The sequence below is a fragment of the Syngnathoides biaculeatus genome, chromosome 18, assembly GCF_019802595.1.
Source record: "Syngnathoides biaculeatus isolate LvHL_M chromosome 18, ASM1980259v1, whole genome shotgun sequence".
In the NCBI taxonomy this organism is placed as follows: domain Eukaryota; kingdom Metazoa; phylum Chordata; class Actinopteri; order Syngnathiformes; family Syngnathidae; genus Syngnathoides; species Syngnathoides biaculeatus.
In genome coordinates this window covers 14,814,603-14,835,655 of record NC_084657.1, presented here as the reverse complement: position 1 = coordinate 14,835,655, position 21,053 = coordinate 14,814,603, and the positions used below count along the sequence as shown (strand labels likewise).

General features: G+C 41.0%; 1 protein-coding gene across 4 annotated transcripts in view; it reads right to left on the bottom strand.

The window, feature by feature from the left end:
* rapgef6 (Rap guanine nucleotide exchange factor (GEF) 6) overlaps window positions 1-21,053 on the bottom strand; it is a 72,339-nt gene that overhangs the window by 39,646 nt on the left and 11,640 nt on the right. For all 4 annotated transcript variants that reach the window (XM_061803881.1, XM_061803883.1, XM_061803882.1 and 1 more), the window contains exons 2-6: window positions 19,892-19,962; window positions 18,703-18,759; window positions 16,481-16,564; window positions 8,025-8,094; window positions 4,650-4,790 (exon numbers count right to left, since the gene is read on the bottom strand). In XM_061803881.1, the coding sequence (XP_061659865.1) occupies window positions 4,650-4,790; window positions 8,025-8,094; window positions 16,481-16,564; window positions 18,703-18,759; window positions 19,892-19,962 (423 nt within the window). The remainder of the gene's footprint in view (window positions 1-4,649; window positions 4,791-8,024; window positions 8,095-16,480; window positions 16,565-18,702; window positions 18,760-19,891; window positions 19,963-21,053) is intronic.

The following is a 21,053-nucleotide window of genomic DNA, read 5'->3' as shown; positions in this document are numbered from 1 at the left end:
ATCAAAAACCAACTACAAATAGCATGGCTTTCCTTATTTTTGCATATTCTTTTACGCTCAGTTTCAAAGGTTTTACAGCACCCTGTTTTTCGTCTTGCAGAGTTCCTCTCTCAATCCAGCCTGCGGGTCCCGCTTTGAGTTCCCTCTGGAACTCGCCTATCTGAGACCGGATGAGTGACGGGATGGGGTGGCCCTCGGGCTGTTAAAATAAATAATAAAATAATAAAAACAGTAGCATACTAGTAAATCCCGTGTGTGTTGCATTAACATTCCCACCAATGACTTTCAAAGCCTCAAGGTTGACAAATTACACAGAGGCTGTGAGTCACATGAATGCATCATGAACCTGAACTATTATTTCAAGATTTCTAGGAAACCCCAGCTAAATGTTATGGCTTGTCCATGCGAGTCAAGAAGGGAAATGTGATATCCGAAGAGCTGAAGTGCTAAAATCCGACACATTTTTTAAAATGATTCTTCTTCAGGAGATTCTTGTGCATTTCCACGTATTTGAACGAGACAGCATTTATTTGACTTGCCTTTAAACAGCACATTTGGGCAACTTCCCTAGTGAAGTCCAAATGCGAGAACTTGCTTTAAGAAAGTCCTCTTGAAACGAAAATGGCTGACATCCTGTTCAATTCAGTCACAGGTCCTTGAGACCTTTCAGTGAAACTGATGTCAGCCAAACTTATAGGCCAAAACGAGAAAATGCGCCAACCCTCCCAAATTCAATTAATTTCAGATCAAAAGTTCCCATGTGCAGACTTCTGTTTAGATTTACGATCCCGGGAACGAAGACCCCCTTCCAGCCTATTTTCCCCCCTCCTCAGGCAAACGAGCCAATGGCTTCATCCATCTAAGCTTTACCACGTTCAGTCTATTGAGCGCTGTAACCCGGTAAGGTCCCTCGTGTCTTAATAAAGTCAGCATCTGTATGTTAAACTCAACCAAGTGGAACTAATATGCCAGTTGGAAACCAGCGTAAAAGACAACTTACTGCAATTCAAATGATGAGATAGCGGTTTTGAAAATGACGGACCAAAATGAAGAAAATGATGTGTCTAAGCGACAATATGAGGGGATTAAAATGAGACAAAAACTACAGTTCAAAACAATAGGAAAAAAAAAATAACGGGCTATAGCAGAAAAATGACAAGTACATCTGAAAAAATGATGGGCTTAAGAGGAGAAAAATGAAAAAAAATGTGCCAAAACAAGAAAAGGGAGGACCAAAATGAGATAATTAACAGCCGACACCAGTTTCACTGATCAACACAAAACCGGGTGGACGCGTCTACCATAACAGGACACTCGTAAAAGTCTCAAGGCCTCATGCCCGAAACTGAACAGGTTGTCAGCCATTTTGGTCTGAAGCAGATGTTCTAATCTTTTGGGCAGATTTCAGATCTTTGATGCACTCCTGCTCTGGTCTTCAACCAAATGAGCTCCAATCAGAAGCAGGCATCCCAGACAGATTGTTGACACTCAGTTCAGATGCTTTCTTTCTCTCGGTTTCATTGAACGCGACGTCAATGTTCGATGATTAATTCAATATCTTCTCCTGCTGCGTGTTCAGGCCTCTCTTCGTTGTGGCCGTTTCAATATTCAGTCCGGCAAAGCCATGAGGACATGATAAAATTCCTCATCATTAATAAAATTCTAAACAAAGATGGATTGATTGAGTTATCATACCCAGGGAGTCATGAGACATTTAACTCTGGTAACTGAGTTCATAAGACGTCGGTGAACGCAACACAGACCAGAGAATATCCTTTCCAAGAAACAAGCAAAGCCCTGTGTGAGTTCTCGTCCGCCAGTATTCCCGGCACGCTCGGGCAAAAAACAAAACGAAAAAAAAATCTGGTTTAAAGATCAATATGGATCTATCACAATTGCAGTCACAGTGGAATATGAAAAATGATATTGGAGGATCGTGATATAGATTTACAGCTGCAAAGAGATGATATTCCCTGAACCCATAGATGGATTTTAGACATTAAAGGTAAGAAAACGACTACAATGAATTTGAAGAGTCTACACTGGAATAGCAGGCAACAAATCCATACATTAAAACCTGAAGAAAACACAACAAATTCATTGACTGCAAGGCCGCGAAAAGGCGCAACGTTCCCCAAACTGATTCATAGATTCAGAAACTTCGATTCATGGCCAGAGCATCTCCATTGAGTGCAGAGAGCAGAGACATTAAGCAGACAGCCCTGCTAATGGATCACTGATGTTATTATGTCTTAATAACAACATCCTGTGTCTTTATCCACCACGGCGTGGACAATAACATTCACGCTGAAATGTCATGCATATATTCACTACATGACCGCCATTGGACCATAAACAATGAGCATCCATTTTACAATAAGCAAGCTCATTGAAAATTGAAGTCGCAAACAGGGAAAAACCTCTTTAAAAGGGATCTCCCAGCATGCACGTGTTCATTCTAAAGATAGTGCATCCCCCCCACCCCTTTTCCTATGTGCCACCCACATTGGTTTCCCAACAGGTGCGCACACACACAAATACAGTCGCACCTCGTAAGTACTAGAAAGTTGCCCAACATCAAACACAACGCTTTGTTTTGTCATAACGGACAAATCCGAGTGTGTATTTTTTTCTCCTGTACCGCAGTGAAAAATATCATTGAAAACATTATATGTACAGTTGATTAACATTTTATTTTCGCTGCGGTTTGACCCGGCTATGGTTTACTCCCATTTTCATTGATTCCAACGGAGGAAAAAAAGTTTTAAAAGCCTCAGATATTGACGTGCACGGGACAAGCCGAAAGGAAAAGAGGAAGAAGAAGAATTGTGCCTACCCACACAAAGTACTGAAGAATTTTGTCAATAAGTTTATGGTTCTACCTGGTTGTTGACGTAATCCCGGGGGCAGAGGGTAAGTCACAGTCACATATTCATATCTTAAAAAAAACTTTTTGATGTAATAACATTTTGATTAATACAAACAACATGGAAACAACCGTTTAGTTGAAATCATTGTAATTTAAACAACAACAAAAAAAAGCATATGTAATTCCATCCGTCCATGGGTTTCAAGACAGTCTCAGGGCACAAACAACATGTAGGACGAAACTAGTTTTGCACAACACAGGGAGAAAACCCAAACGAGCACGAGTCCAGATTCAAACAGGGAATTCCCTGACTGCTGGGCAAACGAGGTTCCCGAGGTGTCTCACGACTCGATTGAAAAGTGCAATTGAGCAGTTTGGCTTTTGTGATAAACAGGTAGCTCATTGGCAAGAGCTATGGCTGCCCCCTCAAAACGGATTCGTTTCAGCAAAACAAACATCCCCCGATACTTCCATGAGGTGTGTGTGTGTGTGTGTTGTGTGTGTGTGTGTGTGTGTGTGTGTGTGTGAGGGGGCTGAAATGCCTTACTTGAAAATCCCCTGAGTAATTCTCAGATCTGTGTGTGTGTGTGTGTGTGTGTGTGTGTGTGGTGTGTGTGGTGAGTGGTGATTAGTCAAGCAGCTAACTGACATGCTGATCCTATCAGAGGGAGGGACACACGCCTCTCACGAAAAGGAAAAAGAATAAAAAACAAATTTCCCCCTTAGTAAATTGCTGAATCACAACATTGCGTTGTACCACAATAATAACAACCGCAGTTAATACCTCAAAGCTAATGAAAAGAGACAATTATCGTTACCGTTAAAGAAACGTGTTCAATAGATAAGGATGGATGGAAATATTGGAATGAAGTGTATAGTTTTTTTTCTCCACCCTTTCGCATTCATATTGGGATATGACACAAATCACAAGGAAAAAAATATCAAACCAATTGATGTTCCTTTGCTTTAATAATGATTGCAAAGTAGATGATTTTTAGCCTTATATATGAATTATATGATTGCAATAATGCTGTATTGTGACTTTTGTTTTATACCAAACAATATATTGATATGACCATCATAATCAGCATGGTTAATACCGCTAAAGTGAAGAAAACAGCCAATGGTCACGCTTTGGGTCAATCAATATTAGATATCATAATGCCCAGCAAAAATCTCATGAGTCACTCATTTTAGCATTAGCATTTAGCCTTGGTCCTATATTGTACCCAACACCTTTCTGCCTAATCAATCTTTTTAACCCCTCAATGTATTGATTATTACAGTATTGTGATTATACCAAGTTTTCCATGCGAAACATTTGCTAACACCTCAAAATTGCAAAATAAAGCACCAACTGCTGTTGTTTTTTTAAAATAACTTATGTAACAAATACTTCCATGGACTGTGGATGTTTTTTTAAACCCCCATGTATGGATTAGTGCCGTTTCATATTCTCAAAGAATGAAATGATTTTCCTTTAATAGGTTAATCAATATGGTAGACATTTTTTGTTACATTATATTGATTATACTGTAGCTGTAGCATAAGAACATATACTTAGACGACTACTATAAGCATAGACAAGACCTAAAAACTTGAGGAAACAGCCAACTGTCATTACTTTGCTCTAATAAAATTGCCCAAATCATATCGTTGATTAGTTTTCAGACCAATGCGGTAATTATCGTCGTACCGTAAATGGCGATAATTTATTGATACTAGTAGGCATCAAGCAATGTTTTGACACCTTAATATTCTTCTTGAGTCTCGGTCCTACCTTGTAGGCAGCGGGTTCTTGCCCATCTGTGATCAGCTCCCGCTCGCCTTTGGGGTTGATCCTGCGGAAGCGCCGGCGGGAACGTCGCTGCGAGCCATCCCGGTGCAGGAACCCATCGTCCCCCTCGCCGCAGTTGTCCACCTGCAACACACAGCGTGCACCCTCCTCAGAACGCAAAGTGGACTGATCCGACGTCGCTTCGGAGCAGCTGCGCTGCAGGACTTTGGGTTTCTGGATGTCCGGAGAGGAACTCTGAGGCGAGGGGTCCGAGTTCTGCTTAGTAACTTTGACTTTTGCGGGATGGAAATCCTCATTTTGTTCCTCTTCTTCAACGTATGTTGATGCTTCGGTGGGCTCCTGGTTGAAGATCCAACTCTTCCAGAGCACCGACAGCCGGTTCCAGCGCAGCGCACTCATCCGGACCACGGGCAGTTAAGAAAAAAAAAAAAAAACTAAATCCGAAACTTTCAGGAAAAAAAAAAAATCCCGCGTTAGCATCAGAGTTCCGTCCGCTCGACACGTTGCCGAGCCTGCGAGTGGCTCACGTGCTCGAGCCCGAGGCCCCCTTCCTCCAGGAAACGACGCAAACATCCGACTCACGAGGCGTAGCGGCAAGAGAAAGAAGAATAAAGACGAAAAGGGCACATTCCAGCAATACGCTGGAAACTTCCCAGGAGTTTTTGTGTCAGCTGTTGTCGCAGCAGGAATGTGTTTTCTTGGGCCGTTGTGTCAATCAATGGTGTCACTGTGTCACCAAGTGGGAAGAATTTGAAAAACACAGCGTTTAAATGTTGTTTTTCCCACCGTCGAAGGAGGACGTCGCTTATTTTATTTAACTACTCGGGGGAATCATTTGGGAATTTATTGCAACTCGCAAACTCATGACTTTCCTATATTCCCTTCTTATATAAATTACATAAATTGGATACTTAATTACATACATCTCATCAGATTAAAAACAGGTATCAATTTCAAATTTCAATATATGTTCATGTTTTTATATTTTCTTATATTTATTATCTTCATTTTATTTTTTTGAGGAATTTGTAAGTCAATATTATTCTCATTATCCTTTTTATCATAGTTGTAAATGTTTATATTTTTAACTAGAATACATTTATTTTTGTTGTTTTCAATGATAAATAATATTGTATTTTATATATATACACACACAGAGAGAAAGATTGAAAGGGAGCGAGAAAGAGGGCGCGCGAGACAGACAGAGAGAGAGAGAAGAGAGAGAGAGAGAGAGAGAGAGAGAGAGATTTGATTAAAATTTTACTGTGAACATATATATAATTTTTGTAATTACTTTGGGTATTAATAAGGGCATTACCAGTATTATTGCTCTTAGCACAGCTCTTGCTTGGTCTGCTAGTAAATCTTAACCGGCGCAAACTACAACTACAATAATTATTTTAATGACAATCTACGATTTAGTGACTACCTCTCCAAAAGCATACAAGGTAAAGGATAAGTGCAATAATGGTTTAGCTCTGTGATAAAAATCGGTACGTTAAAAAAAAGTAGGTCGTGTGTCATTTTAACGAGCCTCATGGGACAAACTGCAGACATTACACGCGACACACACACACGCACATACATACATACACACTTCTGTTAAATGTGACCCGACGACAATCTTGTTCTCTCCCTGCACAAATGCGTCACGTGACCACCGGCATGGCTGCAATGTGACCACACTTCCTCTTTCCTCACTGAATACGTGCGTGGGGGTGGAGGGAGCGGTGCATGCGCATAGGCGCGTGCACGTTTATGGACTGTACCCATGTCGCTAATTAGCTGCTTGGAGATTTTACAGTGCAACAACGAGTAGAAAAAGAGGGAAACAAATGTGTTGGATTTATGCTTTTGCGTAATAAAGCAGTGTGCAAAAAGGGCTGCACAACTAATTTCATTTGAATCAGGATCACGATTTTCCCTGTTGTGCTTAATTTAGTCAGAGTGTCGGCGGTTGTTCACGTTTAAAACGCTTGCACTCCTGAAAACAAAAAGTGGTTCGTTTGCAGCAGTGCCCGCAACCTAGTCAGCCAGCCACCAGTGGGGGGGCGATCAATGGGCTTAATCTGGTGAACTGAAAATGCGAAGTGACGACACTCACTACCAAGGGCATGACAACAGGAGTGGATCGCGCCAACAGTATTGTAAGACAAAAATGGGGAAGCAAAACATGTGTTGGTGGTCACCGGTGCCCAGGACAGAAGAGGACTTTGTGTAAGGCTCGCTTGAGGTATGTTCAAGTACGTTTAATACGATAGGGCTTGCAAGCCATCGACAAAATATAATAGCCTAGCAAGCTAGTGCTACTGGTCATGGTTGTTTGTAAACATGTTGCCGTTCTGTTGAACACGAGCTAACCAGAGCAGCGAATTCCAACCTTTGTAGAGCCAAGGAGCATATTTTATCCATCCATTTTTTTTGCCGCTTATCCTCACAAAGTCACGGGAGTCCTAGAGCCTATCCCAGCTGTCAACGGGCAGGAGGCAGGTGGGGTACACCTTGAACTGGTCGCCAGCCAATCGCAGGGCACATCGAGACAAACAGCCGCACTCACAATCACACCTAGGGGAAATTCAGCGTGTCCAATTAATGTTGCATCTTTTTGGGACGTGGGATGAAAACCGGACCGGCCGGAGAAAACCCACGCAGGCACAGGGAGGACATGCAAACTCCACACAGGCGGGGCCGGAATCGAACCAGAGACCTCAAAACTGCGAGGCCAACGCTTTCCAGCTGAGACACCGTGCCGCCAGCATATTTTATAATTGAAAAAAATAAATAATCACGGCACACCAACAACCAAAAATGTCACAAAAAGTAGATATGCTAATTGCTGTATGTACTTAGCGCCATCTAAAAGAAGACCATCACTTTGTTCTGTATGTCACTAAACCTCACTGGCATGAATACAGAAAATGAACAAAGATACATTGTTAATTGTAAATACATATTTTTCCAGCAGTTAAGTACACAAGCATACAGAGTAAATGAACAGGCCATTGAAACAGACTCATTGCTCCATCTGGTGATCAGATTGGTGATCGTTTTTTTTAAACTCGCTGATCGGCTCCAAAAATCCTGATCGTATAAAGTTACAATCCAACATTATATGAAAGTTAGAGCCTAAAAAAAAACTGTCCTCAGTCTCAAAAAAATATGAAGATAGTTTCTCTGATTGGGCTGGAATGTTGTTTCAGGGTTATTTACCAAGGGAGTGGATCATGTAAACGTGAACTGATCTGATACGATCGGCGTCTCCGGGAGGAATGCGACCAACATTTGTGTTGTGAGGAAGAACAACGAAACGGCAAAGAGATCTAGACAGAGACAGAGAGAGCAAGGGAGACGTCTTACCACGATCATTTCTGACGGCTGCAAAGTGATGCATTCACAGCCTCGCCTGCCCCCCAGCTGCTTGCCGAAACTAAAGATGAGAGAGACAGAAAGAGAGAGAGGGAGCGAGTGACACACACGAACATCAAGTGTGAATATGAGAAGCAAAACTCAGCTGGAGACCGCACTGTTGTCAGGATTTCAAACTTCCAAAAAATTAAAAAAAAATATGTATTTGGATGAAAGAATTGGGACACCGACAGGAATTCTTAAGGTGTAAGGGGGTGTTTTTTTTGTCTAAAATGAATTGTTTTGACAAAAAATATTTGTGATTTAAAAAAAAGAGAGACATGATTAGGGAAGTCAGATTCAAGAGGAAAAAGTCTTTTGTGGGGGAAAAAACGCAAGACTCATCAGATTTAAGTTAAAAAAAAAAATGCTTTTTGGTTAAATAAGTGAGAAAAGAGTTTCCTGAAAAAAGAACGACTTCTTGTAAGTCTAAAGTACTTTTTTAACCCTCTTTTTTTCAATTATATTAAACCTGTTGCAAATTTGCAACCCCTGCCCGGAAAATCGATAGAATTTCAACATCCTTAGAGAAGACCCGATCCAAGATGTGACCTTGAGTGTGAGTTGGACTCTTAATATGTTGAGAGAGGTCAAATGTGTTCCAGAAAGTTCTTTGGATGGTTTTTCCGTGTTATTGCCAACATAAATGTTTAAGTCCCGTTATGACAAAATAGTTGTACTGCGTACAAATAACTGACAGCACTTGTGAAAAATCCTCCATAAATTTTCCATTGTATCTTCGATGTCTATAAATGATTAAAATTATAACCTTTGCATCACCCTTAACTAAAAAAAACACAGATATTCAAAAGAGCCAAAATCACCCAGCATAATTTCTTTACATTGAAATAATGATTTAAAACGGGTAAAATATTATTCTCATAAGTTGTCAACTTTCCATCTTGAACAAAAATATTAAAAAAAAAAAAAAAATACGACTCACATTCATTTTAAGAAAATCATCATAAAGTCAGAATACTACTAATATTTTATATGTTGAAAAAAACAGCTGTTTTCTTTTAAAAAAAATTAAAAATTTTCCTGAGTAAAAATTTGCCCTTTTCATAAGTGTTAATTCAATAAGATAATTTTATTTTTGTAGAATTGTTTTTAAGTGTATCGCGATTATACAATAATATATCCTTGGTGGTGTCAGATGCTCTTGTGGGCAGGATGGATGTAGCACCACTATTTGTATTTTTTTTTTATTGCAGCAACGTACGGTTGTATGAAATACTACTTAAGCGCTTTGTGTCAGCAGTGGCCGCGAGTCACGCCGCGTTCGCACAATGCTGCCTTTAGTCCGCTTTGTGTGATAAGAAAAGAAGATGAAGAGGAAGACGAAGGCAAGAACAGCTAAGCCCCTGTGTTCGTCCCATGGATTTGGTCCCTGATGTCATCTCGGGTTCGATCAAAATGCACGTTCATATTTGATATCATACAAAAACAAGATGTGGATAACCACAAGATATCAACTTTGTTCTTCTGCACCCTGGGAAATTGTCAAAAAAATAGGCCCCGCCTCCCCACTGCGTCATTCAAGAACATTTTTAGTTGAAAATTTGGACTTTTTCACAAAAATATTGTTCTTTGCAAAATATGGCTAACTCTACAAAAAGTATTTTTGAAAATGATTCTTTACCCCTAAAAAAATCATTAATAAATAAATTTGGAGGGCCCAAATCGCTATTCTTATTCTATTAGATTTTTGCGTGGAAATCATTTTTTCTAACATTGCTAGTTATACTTTTTAGATTCTTGGAGTGAAATGTTTTTTTTTCTTTACTAAAAATTTTATTTTTTACACAAAAGATTTTACTTCTGAAAATAATTTTTGATTTTATTCTTGGGAAAAAAAAGTGTTTTTTTCCTAAGAATAATGTTGTTTTTTTTTTTCAACAGAAATGGTCTTGATTCTAATTTTTATTTTATTCTACCTTTTATTCTTTTATTCTCATTTTAATGTTTTTTACTCTACATTTTTTTTTGCATTTTATTCCAGTATTTTTTTCCCATTGTACTCTATTACTTAAGCACAGATTCAACTACGAGAAGTGCGCTCTGACAGCCAAACAAAAACATGCCATCATGGGAAAAGCCCTCAAACAAGCCCAAACATTCCCAATTTCAGCCTTTTAAAAAAATGCACAATTTGTCCACATCCTAAAATAATGGCAACCCTCTGTCGCCGTGTGGCTAAGCTAATTACAGCATAAACACGCCGCCGGTTTTCCCGCCTCGCCGTCCACCAGTGCTCAGAGGATTCCCCGCGAACAGATTGCACACATACGCCGCGCTGCCTTTGGCGAGCTGGACTGGCGACTCAGCATTGTCTGAGGAAGCGCGCGGCCGCTGGCCGCTTTTAATTACGGACGTGTGTTGAGCCGCGGGGACGGCCGACTCCGCCTGATTACGAGCTGACACTTTTCCGTCCACGGCACGGTCTCGTCTCTTGAAATAGTTCCACATTCCGTCCTCTCCTCAGCTACTGGGAAACCAGACCGACGTGTCAGTGAGCCAGAACGGAGAGCGCAGACCTCCGCCGTGCCTCAACAATCCTAATTTGGATCAGCACCAAAGGAACGTGAACGATCAAAATTGTGTCACACTTTTGGGATGTACTTTTGTCTGACAAAAAAAATGCAAAACATGTACGTTGTACGTTTGTTTTCCCAACTACACACTGATACCCCAGACTGCTTGGCATGCGAATGCATTGAAATTACTGGCAAGACGTGATTTTTTTGTTTTTTTGAGAAATGTCCAAAAGTGCACTTTAAACCTGCAACGAAAACATCAAAAATCTAATAGTTGCAAATTCTTTGTTTTGAGCCTGCGACAAGATGACGCTCGGCTTGAGTACGGCACTCGCACGATAGAAATGACTCACATTACTTTGAAGAGTTTTGCATGCGAAAATGTAAATGTTTTTTTAATTTGGTCAAATACTTCAATTATTTTCAGCTAGCGACACATCTAGCTCATAGCGGTCGGACTTCAAAACAATACAGACAATCAAAATTACCCGCTACATTTTGTTTTAAGATACTTTTGCCTGGGAAAAAAAAGTACTTTGGAGAATCAAAACTGCTACAAATGTCAAATTCTTGCTCTTTTCTTTTAGTTTAAATTCATTGTTTTCAGAAGACTACACATGAACAATTGAAATTGGCAGCTTTTTGTTTGCATCGTTTTGCATAAAACAGTGTAAAATCTTGAGTTTCAGTTAAATTATTCAAAGGTTTGTTTTCGCCAAGCTACGTACTGACACTCCTGCCTTGAGTACAGCACTTTAAAAATAGAATTTGGGGGGGCTTATCTCTCTCCAGGGAGTCAAACCAGTGTAACCCAAAACTCAATTATGTTCCCAGTCCATCATGAGACCTTTTCGTCAGTTTTTGGTATTTGTGAAATGCCCCCCCCCCTCGGGTGAGCGTGGCCGCCTGAAGGTCTCGTCTGACCCTTGCAACCGATGAGATCCGGATTCAGTCTCGAGCACCTGTACGGGAAACCCTCTACTAAAATTTATGGTGACCACCCAGGAGCGACACGGAGGCTACCCAGCGACGCCTGCGGTCTCGCCGGACTTGAAACTTGTCGGCGAACCCATCAGCCCCCCCCTCCCGGAGGTCAGGCCGGCCGGTGACCGATGTCTGCACCCTCCAGTGAGGCGAGTGACAGATTCAAGCAAACCCGTCCAAGAGATTCTGTCCAATCGCTTCCGAGCTTTGCTTACTGGATGGATTATGACGCTAAATTGAATTTCGAGTTTTCGGCATTGCGAGTGAACAGAGCAAAGCGGCATGAGCGCCACCAGGCTTGATGACTGGCTTAATTCAAAATCTGATATTTTGGTGTGAATCTTGAATATTTGGCTCATTTTTCCAGCGGTGCTTCAAAAACTAACTCATCCTAATGAAATTGTCTACATAAGTTGATCCTCATACAGTAGGCAAAATTGAAAATCATTTGGGATTTTGTTGTTATGTGTTGTTGGAACATGGTTGCCAAATATGATTTTTTGGCATTACACACAAATTCCTCATACTATACAGCTACTGATGCCAATGCAAAAAAAAAAAAAAAAAATTACACATTTGTAGAGGCTAAAAACTGCTAGAAAATGCAGTTTTTCTAAGTCACGTGAATTTTCTGCAAAAAAAAAGGTACTTGAAAAGACAACAAATGTCTGCGTTCGTCTTCCAAGTGGTCATTTCTAGGGGAAATGCACAAAGTTGTCGTGGAGATTTTGTGCGATTGAAACCACATTTTAAAATTTTAATAGAAGATGGATGGATGAAAGCAAACGGCGAGAAGTTTTAGTTTTGGTCATTTGATGACTTGCCATCCAAAAATCTTTTTGAGAATTCACTGCGAGTTTCGCTGGGACTTGGCACTGTGTGTGGACGGAGCATTAAGGCGTAATTTAACGACGCGTCTGAAAACACAAACCGTTTGTAGCTCCTGAAACTGAAACAAGGGCAGATATTTGTTTCCTTTTGGAAAGCACCGAATAGTTACACCGAACCATCTCTCAAGAGCAGTTTGACGGAACCGAACAAGAGGACACCAATCCTAATCCACCAGTTCTCATTTTATGTACTTTCATTTACTGTGGTCACCTGTTTAGGGAGCAAACAAGTCAGGTCGATGGCGTCATGTCTTCGAAACCTAACAGTGTGACTACGATGATTGCTGATACAAAGTCCAAATCTTTGACAACCTTTTCAAGTCAATCAAAAAAACACTCACATTTGAAAAATGTACGGGTGTGGTCTGTCACGCCTGCAGATATAAAGTTACAGGTGTGTGTTCTGTTTGTAATGATGAGTGTACCCCTTTAAAAGAGGAGGGGGGCGGTGTCGGGCAAACTAGGAAGTAGAAGAGGGCTGAGCAGCAGCTCGTTGCTAAAGACCGTGTGCTTCCATGTTTAAAAAAAAAAAAAAAAAAGGCTGTGGTTCACTGCGCTGGATCGGTTTTCATATGCGTTGAGAGTGTGCGACAAGTGTGCAATTGGGCAGTGGCGCAGCTTGGAGGAAACACTAGTCAAGACTATACAAACTAAGCAACGTCTTTCAAGATCTATGTATTTCTACTCCTAACAAATTTTACGTGTGTGATTTTTCGTGCTTCTTTTGCGAGTTTGATGGTGTGTGGGCGCATCACAGTGACTGTACAACCTGACATTTCTAGAGAATAAACAGATATGTATACATCATCCTCAAAGCACTTAGCCTGTGGAGAAGCACGGAAAATACTAGATTTCAGCAGGTGATGAGTTTCAGCACCGCCACCCATCTTCCAGCCCCGCTCTTAAGAAAAAAAAAAAAAAAAAAACCTGTAACTGTGGGTGGGTTCCAGGTGGGTTGGGGAGGCTAAGTTTCAAAAGTGGGTCCGGGGACAGGGGGGGGGGTCCTGACAGGTCCACTGACAGGTGCGGTACCACGGGGCAATAAACCGTGACAGGCGGCGAGGAAACCAATGCTACACACACACGCGCACACACAGAAACAGAGTGCAAGCATGTTCAGAAGAAAGACAACTATTGAGGATGTCAAAAAGTTTGGATGCAAGAGACAATGAAATTCTTTCAAAGTTTTCTGTGCTCGTTCTGTAGTTTTTTTTCCTTACTCTGTGGATGACTTCTACAGAGTCTTGCTCACTTCTATTGTGTAAGGTAGCTGTTATGAATAACTGGCAAGGACTTATCAGATTTTAGCAATCATGAGATTTCCACATAGGTGTTTGGGATTGCGCTCTTAGTGGATACTGTCATTTAAAGGGATTAAATGTCCATGTATTCGAGCCTTTGTTGAGGCACGGTACATGTCACATCCGCCCACGTATGTCATGTCACTTGCGAAAATGGCAGCGCTCCTGAAAATTCGTAATTGTCGATAAAAATCTTCTCGCTATTAAATGAGAGAGGATTTAACATCCCATTGTCAAAATGGAGTACATATTAGATGACCTATTGGATACATTGTTAATGCAAACCAGTGGATTTCCCCTTTAAATATGGATTATTTCTTATTGATTTCAGCAGTGCAAGGTGGCGATCTGGATTTTTTCAAAACGCCTGGTGGATTTTTATTGTCCAATGTAATGGTTATCATCCAGAACCAAAATGCGGCAACGCCTCTCGGGTCATTATAACCACTGACAGACAGTGTTGTGGACTTTTTGAGTGTACATTATTTCGAGTCATCCTGCTCATTTCTATTGTACAAGGTGGTGGCTATTATCGCTAACTTGTGAGGAATTGCCAAATTTCCGTCATGATAAGACTATGTGTGGCCATGTATGAGTCGAGTGTTTCTGCTTATTTCTATTGGGGAAGACGGCAGTGATAAACTGGAGAAAAATATCTGCATTTCATTATAAAACTAACTCAAAAGTTCGATCCAAAAAGAGCTGCGGGACCATTTGGTGACGACCGTTTCCATAGTTACCGGGACCAAGCGGAAACGCAACAGAAACAAAGGACGGACACGCACGCACTAACTTTGAGTCATTTGCAAAACAAAGTGAGGTTCTCTTTTTTTTTTCCGCCACATTCATTAACAATGTTGTTCATGCTTTATTGGAATGAGGAAAAACATTCCCAAATTTGAGAATGTCATCACTGCCGTTTGTGCCCTTATACTTGACTTCGAAGTGAGCTTGTGGGAGGCGGTTGGGATCGAAACATGGAAATTTCTGTTCCGTTCAGACGCGCAAGACCAAACACGCCGGGAAAAGAGGGAGTTTTGAAACAGCTCACGGTGGGAAGGAGGAGGGTGACGTGGGTAGTGGGGCAGCGGTGGTAAAGAGAAAGTTTGAAACTCACTGACCGGGAATTTTACAGGTCCGCTTGTCGAGATTCCCCGGGAGAAGCGAACGGAAATCCAGCATGTTATCCACAAATGAGAGGGGAAAAAAAAAAGGGATCCGAAGTTACGCCGCAAAAAAAATTTAGCAGGGAGGAGGATGTGTGTGTGTGCGCGCCGTCTCCCGCTTGATACTCCTCTGTCTGTCGGCCGCCTTTGCGTGTGTGCGTGTCTACGTGCGTGTTGCTCATTTCCTGCCTGGGATGTGCTGGCGAGGCTCCGGGCGGGGAGGCTGCACAGGAACACATGGGCAGCCACTGTTCCGCCCAGGTCTACACATTCCACACACACAATCCACATGCAATAGACTTTGACCTGCTCCAGCACCCCCTGCTGTGACCACGAACCAACACACACCCTCGGGTCATTTTGCATGTCCAAAAACCACTCCCACACGACATTTACGGGCCGCCCGCACACCCCACCCACGCTCACAGTGTACGTGGAGCTCACCCCGGCTTCACTGACTCTAAAACAAAAATTAGACACATCGGAAAATCAGTTATGCGGATTTCTTGGACAAGATAATGGACAGGTTCTTTTTCCTTTAAGACAGGGGTGCCAAACTCGTTTTTCTCGCGGGCCACACGGTTGTTCCGGTTTCCCTCGGAGGGCCGTTATGACTGTGAAACAAAAATATTTAGCCATCTCATCATATTTACATCAGCAATTTACGAACTAGTTTTGGAATCAGAAATCAAGGGTGATGTGTTTTTTCGAACTATTCACGTTTGGTAACACAAAAATGCTTGCAATATCTCAACTTTATCATTTATGATATGTGACAATTTGAAATTTTGGTGCAGATTTTGACAAGAATCATAGAAATTGACACTCTGGATTTGGCTTCGCGGGCCACACAAAATCATGTGGCGGGCCAGATCTGGCCCCCGGGCCTTGAGTTTGACAGAAATTGTAATTTGCTACTTACTTGTGTTTTTTTATACTTTTATTTCTTACATACATTCATACAGTTCATTACATTTTGGATGGGGTGATGGGCATGGGAGGGGTACCATAATTTGTAATAATAATAATAATTTTAATAATAATTTCATAATAATTTATTAATTTTAATGTCTTAATTCTTTTAATTTCATCAAATTAAATGGGTGGGGTGTATTTTTACACCACTGTTTGTTATATTCAATGTGCGAGGGGTATTTTTGCGCCCATGGTTTTGAAAATAGTAAAATTGTTTTATTATTATTATCAAATACATTTTGTGAGGATTTTTTTTTTAACAATTGATTCAAAATCAAATTTAATAATACATTCCCGAGGGCTGCGCATACCTCAGTTTTGGAAACCCCATTCATGACAATAGATGGTGCCGTAAAAACAAATAGACGCACGGGCACGCGCACGTACACAGTCGCACATATATTGAGTTGATGTAGTTGTGTGTCGATGTGACACATTGGGGTCATTTCCGTGCCTTGTTATATTGTTATAAGCTTGTGTGTGTGTGCGTGTGTGTGTGTGTGTGTGTGTGTGTGTGCGCATGCGTGCCCAGGTTGAATGTTAATGTACACTCACCAGCACCTGGCCAGGTACATGTCCTCCTTGACAAAAACGGATCCAGAGAGCAAGATGTACCAACAGCTGGCGATGCTGTCGGGACTGCGGAAGAACAACGAGATGAAAACAACTTTAGTCACGCTCTTTTACCAAAGAGTCATCAGACGCAATACGCTTCAGTCAAAGAAGACTGTTTGAATTGTTTTCTCTGGTTTACAATCTTACTTTGAAAACATATAGTAGCCTTAAACCTTGATTGTAAACCTCCCAAACAAGACAAACTTCAAAAGAACCCTGTTCCGAAACTCTACTTGACCAGTCTTAAACCTCTAATTTGAAATTTTAAGGATTAGCCGGATACCCTTACCACACCTTTCAAACCTTATCTTGAAACCCTAACTCTAATTTGGAACCCAAACCCTGGTTTGAATCCCAAATCTGAAACCCTAACGTAAAGTAGAAAGCCTAGTCTAGTCTTGAAACCTATCCATCCATACATTCTTAGCCGCTTATCCTCACGAGGGTCGCGGGGAGCGCCGGAGCTTATCCCAGCTGTCAACGGGCAGGAGGCGGGGTACACCCTGAACTGGTTGCCAGCCAATCGCAGGGGACACAGAGACAGACAACACCCGGACTCACAATAACACCTAGGGGCAATTTAGAGTGTCCAATTAATCTTGGATGTTTTTGGAATGTAGGAGGAAACCGGAGTCCCCGGAGAAAACCCACAGAGGTACGGGGGGAACATGCAAATGCCACACAGGCAAGGCCGAACCCGAACCCGGGTCCTCAGAACTGTGAGGCCAATGGTTTAGCAGCTGCTACACCGTGCCAATTTGGAACCATAATTTGAAAAACTAAACCTAGTTTGAAACTCATCTCCATCTTGACAACCAATTTGAAACCCAAACTTGTATATCATATTCCAAGTTTGAAACTCAACTCCCTAACACTATTTAACAGAGATAATGTTATTTTGTTAATTACACACTTGCATGACAGTAAATAATGCTGTGGGGGGGGGGTGTCTTCAAAACTCTGCCTCTGCAGTTAAAAAACTTTGTACCAGAAAGGCTAGAAGAGAGGATTTTCGCTTCTATAGAGCTCGTGCACGTGACGTCACCATTTTCACGGCGCCATATTGCCGGTCAAACAGAGCTGCTCGACATTGTGGGAGACATTGAACCGGAGGAGAATATTTACAATACCCGAGACCTGTCGTGCTGTTGGTTGTCACAACAGACGAGACAGATATTCAAAGATATTCATTCTATGGAATACCAGATGAAAAGACCAGAAAATATCGATGGATTTCGACAATTAAACGTGATGGATGGTGCCCGACCAAAATACACACACGCTCGTTTCATTTCAGGTAGGAATTATTCTTCTCAATCTCAAATTTGCCAAAAAGTATTTATAACGCCAAGTTGGCTCATTTGAGGACAATGCGTATTTCAAAAAAAGAAAATAAACCGTCTGTCGCAGCAGAGAGGTTAACGTGTCGTTGCAATCGCTTCCGTGTACGTTTCGTGGAGACGAAGCCGTCCTCGTTTTTTTTTCCAATTATAGTTAATGAATGCGAGTTTGTGTAAAACCAGGGGTCATTTATTTAATTATTGATATTTGCATTGAATACTAGCTGGAAAAATCGGTGGATTCTGGCAAAGGTTAACGTGTGGCCGAACACGTTTCCGTGTACATGAGCCGTTAACTCATCACTATGTGAGATTTATTCCTGATGAGAACAGATCCAGCAACGAAGTATTTGTATGCGTCCAGACTTTTCTACACTTTCAAACTCTTCCATGTAAATCTCAAGGACTTGACTCACCAGATCCACATTTAGATCCAGTTGTCCAAGACGAGCGGAAGCGAATTCACAGTCCAATTTCCTATCAGCGAAAACATCGACTTCAACATTAAATACGGGTCCTCTATGCCGGGTTTATATAATTTTTCCGCATACCTTTGTTTATTTTCACCTCCTAAATGTCTAACAGTATCGGACAAGACTCTGGGCGTCGTGCTATAAGACATTTTCGTGTCGTCTCCAACCGACTTAGCACTGAACAATGCTTTGTTTGACCGGCAATATGGCCACGTAAACAAAAATTTACGCGATTTTATGACGTAGGTGCACGAGCTATACGGGCCAGAAGTTGTCGATCCAATCCATTATCCCTTCCCCACCTCGTCTCCTTTTTTCATCTCTTCCGGTGTGTTCCGAGCGTACTCACTAGAAGAGGATGTGGTTGGCCTCGTGTCTCTCGTACCTGGCTGACGTGCACATGGACCTGAGGGGGGAGACAACCAAAACACATTCAAGTGAAGCATATGGCTTTTCAAATGATCTTTTTTTTCATCTTTAAAGTTTATCACAGGCTGATGTCACAATTTGGGACCCAATTAGAATTTCGGGGAGGTTCAAAAGTGATGGCCGTAATTATTAATTGCCATCATGTGACTCGAAGCGACTGAGGGAACATTCCGGACATGTCGGGCATACTTTAGCCGCATGCTTGAAAACCTGTCTGCCGGGTTAATCTTCTACAAACAAGACAACAACTTTGAGAAAATTTGCATCTAGGGCAGGAGTGTGCAAACTTTGTGCTTAAAGGGGCACATTTGATTTTTAAAGAGGACAGAATATTTATATTATAATATTTAACAATACAATCTATAGCATGTAAAACTTTTAATTGTTTGAATATTTATTAAAAAATGCCCAATTTTGTAATTGCCATTTAATTAAATTGAATTGGCCAATAAAGCTCATTCTTATACAAATGAATAGTGAATGCAAAAACAAGTGAATATATTTTCATTAATATTTTTGGAAATTAGGAGATATTGGAGCCTTAAGGTGTGTTTATATGAATAATAAAGTAACAATTCATTCACATTTGTTCATTTTAGAGTTTATCATGAATTTACTATCCATCCATCCATCCATTTTCTTATCCGCTTATCCTCACAAGGGTCGCGGGGAGTGCTGGAGCCTATCACAGCTGTCAACGGGCAAGAGGCGGGGTACACCCTGAACTGGTTGCCAGCCAATCGCAGGGCACATCGAAACAAACAGGCACACTCACAATTACACCTAGGGGCAATTTAAAGTGTCCAATTAATGTCGCATGTTTTTTGGGATGTGGGAGGAAACCGGAGTGCCCGGAGGAAACCTACGCAGGCACGGGGAGAACATGCAAAGTCCACACAGGGAGAGGCGGAATTGAACCCAGGACCTCAGAACTGTGAGGCCAACACTTTCCAGCTCGCCACCACATTAACTTATTAATGACCATTTCTTTATACATTCATTATTTATTTATATAACAGGTGGGCCGGGCCGTATGTGGCCCGCGGGCCATACTTTCCCTCAACCGGCTTTAGCAGCTATAGTTAGCATTGTGTGTTAGCATTGCAGACCTTAGCTGGTGCTCCCTGAGGTGTGAGAGGACGTCCATGTGGTAGAGGTGGCAGTAGATGGTGTGCAAGTCCTAAAACAGGGTGAGAGGAAAGAAAAAAATGGATGTATTCATCCATTTCATATTTTAAACGGTGGCCTTTTGAAAAAACAAAACAAAAAAAGAACATTAGATTTTTCATTAACTTGGAAATATATTTATATTTCAGATTTATATTTTTAGTTTTTCATTGTGACAATGACCTAGAAAAGTGGATTTGTAAATAGTGATATTGAAATTTTATGAATTTATATACAGTACATTTTTATACATTTAGTAATATACCTATGAAAAACAAATACTAATATTATAGAATTTTTATATTGGCACAACAAAAACAAATGATAGAATGAGGTTTCTACAAACAACAACGTTCAAAAATACATGCAGAATAAAATCAATAAGATCCATATTTATGCTATAAATTTCAATGCAATTTTATTCTTTCAAAAAATGAAAAATGTTTTTAATTATTAATTCATTTTACTCTTTACTTTAACAACAGTATATTTGTCTATAAAAAAAATACAGATATATGATCAGACTCTAACCATAATTGCCTAAGTCAGCACAGAAAAAATGTTTTTTGTTTTCCGAAACATTCAAATATGACTTTGGCAACTAAATTATTACCCATTTGGCTAACACAATAGAAATAATTATATGTAAAATTTTATCATTTAGAATGATTGAATACATTTGACTAATTGGAATATCACAATTTAACTGGGTTTTGACACTTTTGGAAAAAAAAATTACTGATTTCCATTCAAATGAATGCTGAATTTTTTTTAAAAAGCACGACGTCCGAGTCGAATGTTCCGGACGCGTGAACGGCGATCGCCACATTCCCGCCGACACGCGGTTGACAGCATCCGCACGTCGCGCTCCCAAAATAGCACTCGATCAGGGCCAGCTGTCAAAGCGCTAAGAGGCTGACGGGATGCGGACGTTTAGCAGGTCCGCGCCCGTCGGGATCCCGGCTAATTGATCGCCGTCGATTAATCGGTCCCAAAATAGAGCCCACAACTTTGTTTTACGGAGAGTCTTCAAACTTCCTCAACGACGCTAAAATAGCAGACTTCTAATCAAAATAGCTGACGTCCTGTGATTCTTCAGTTGTG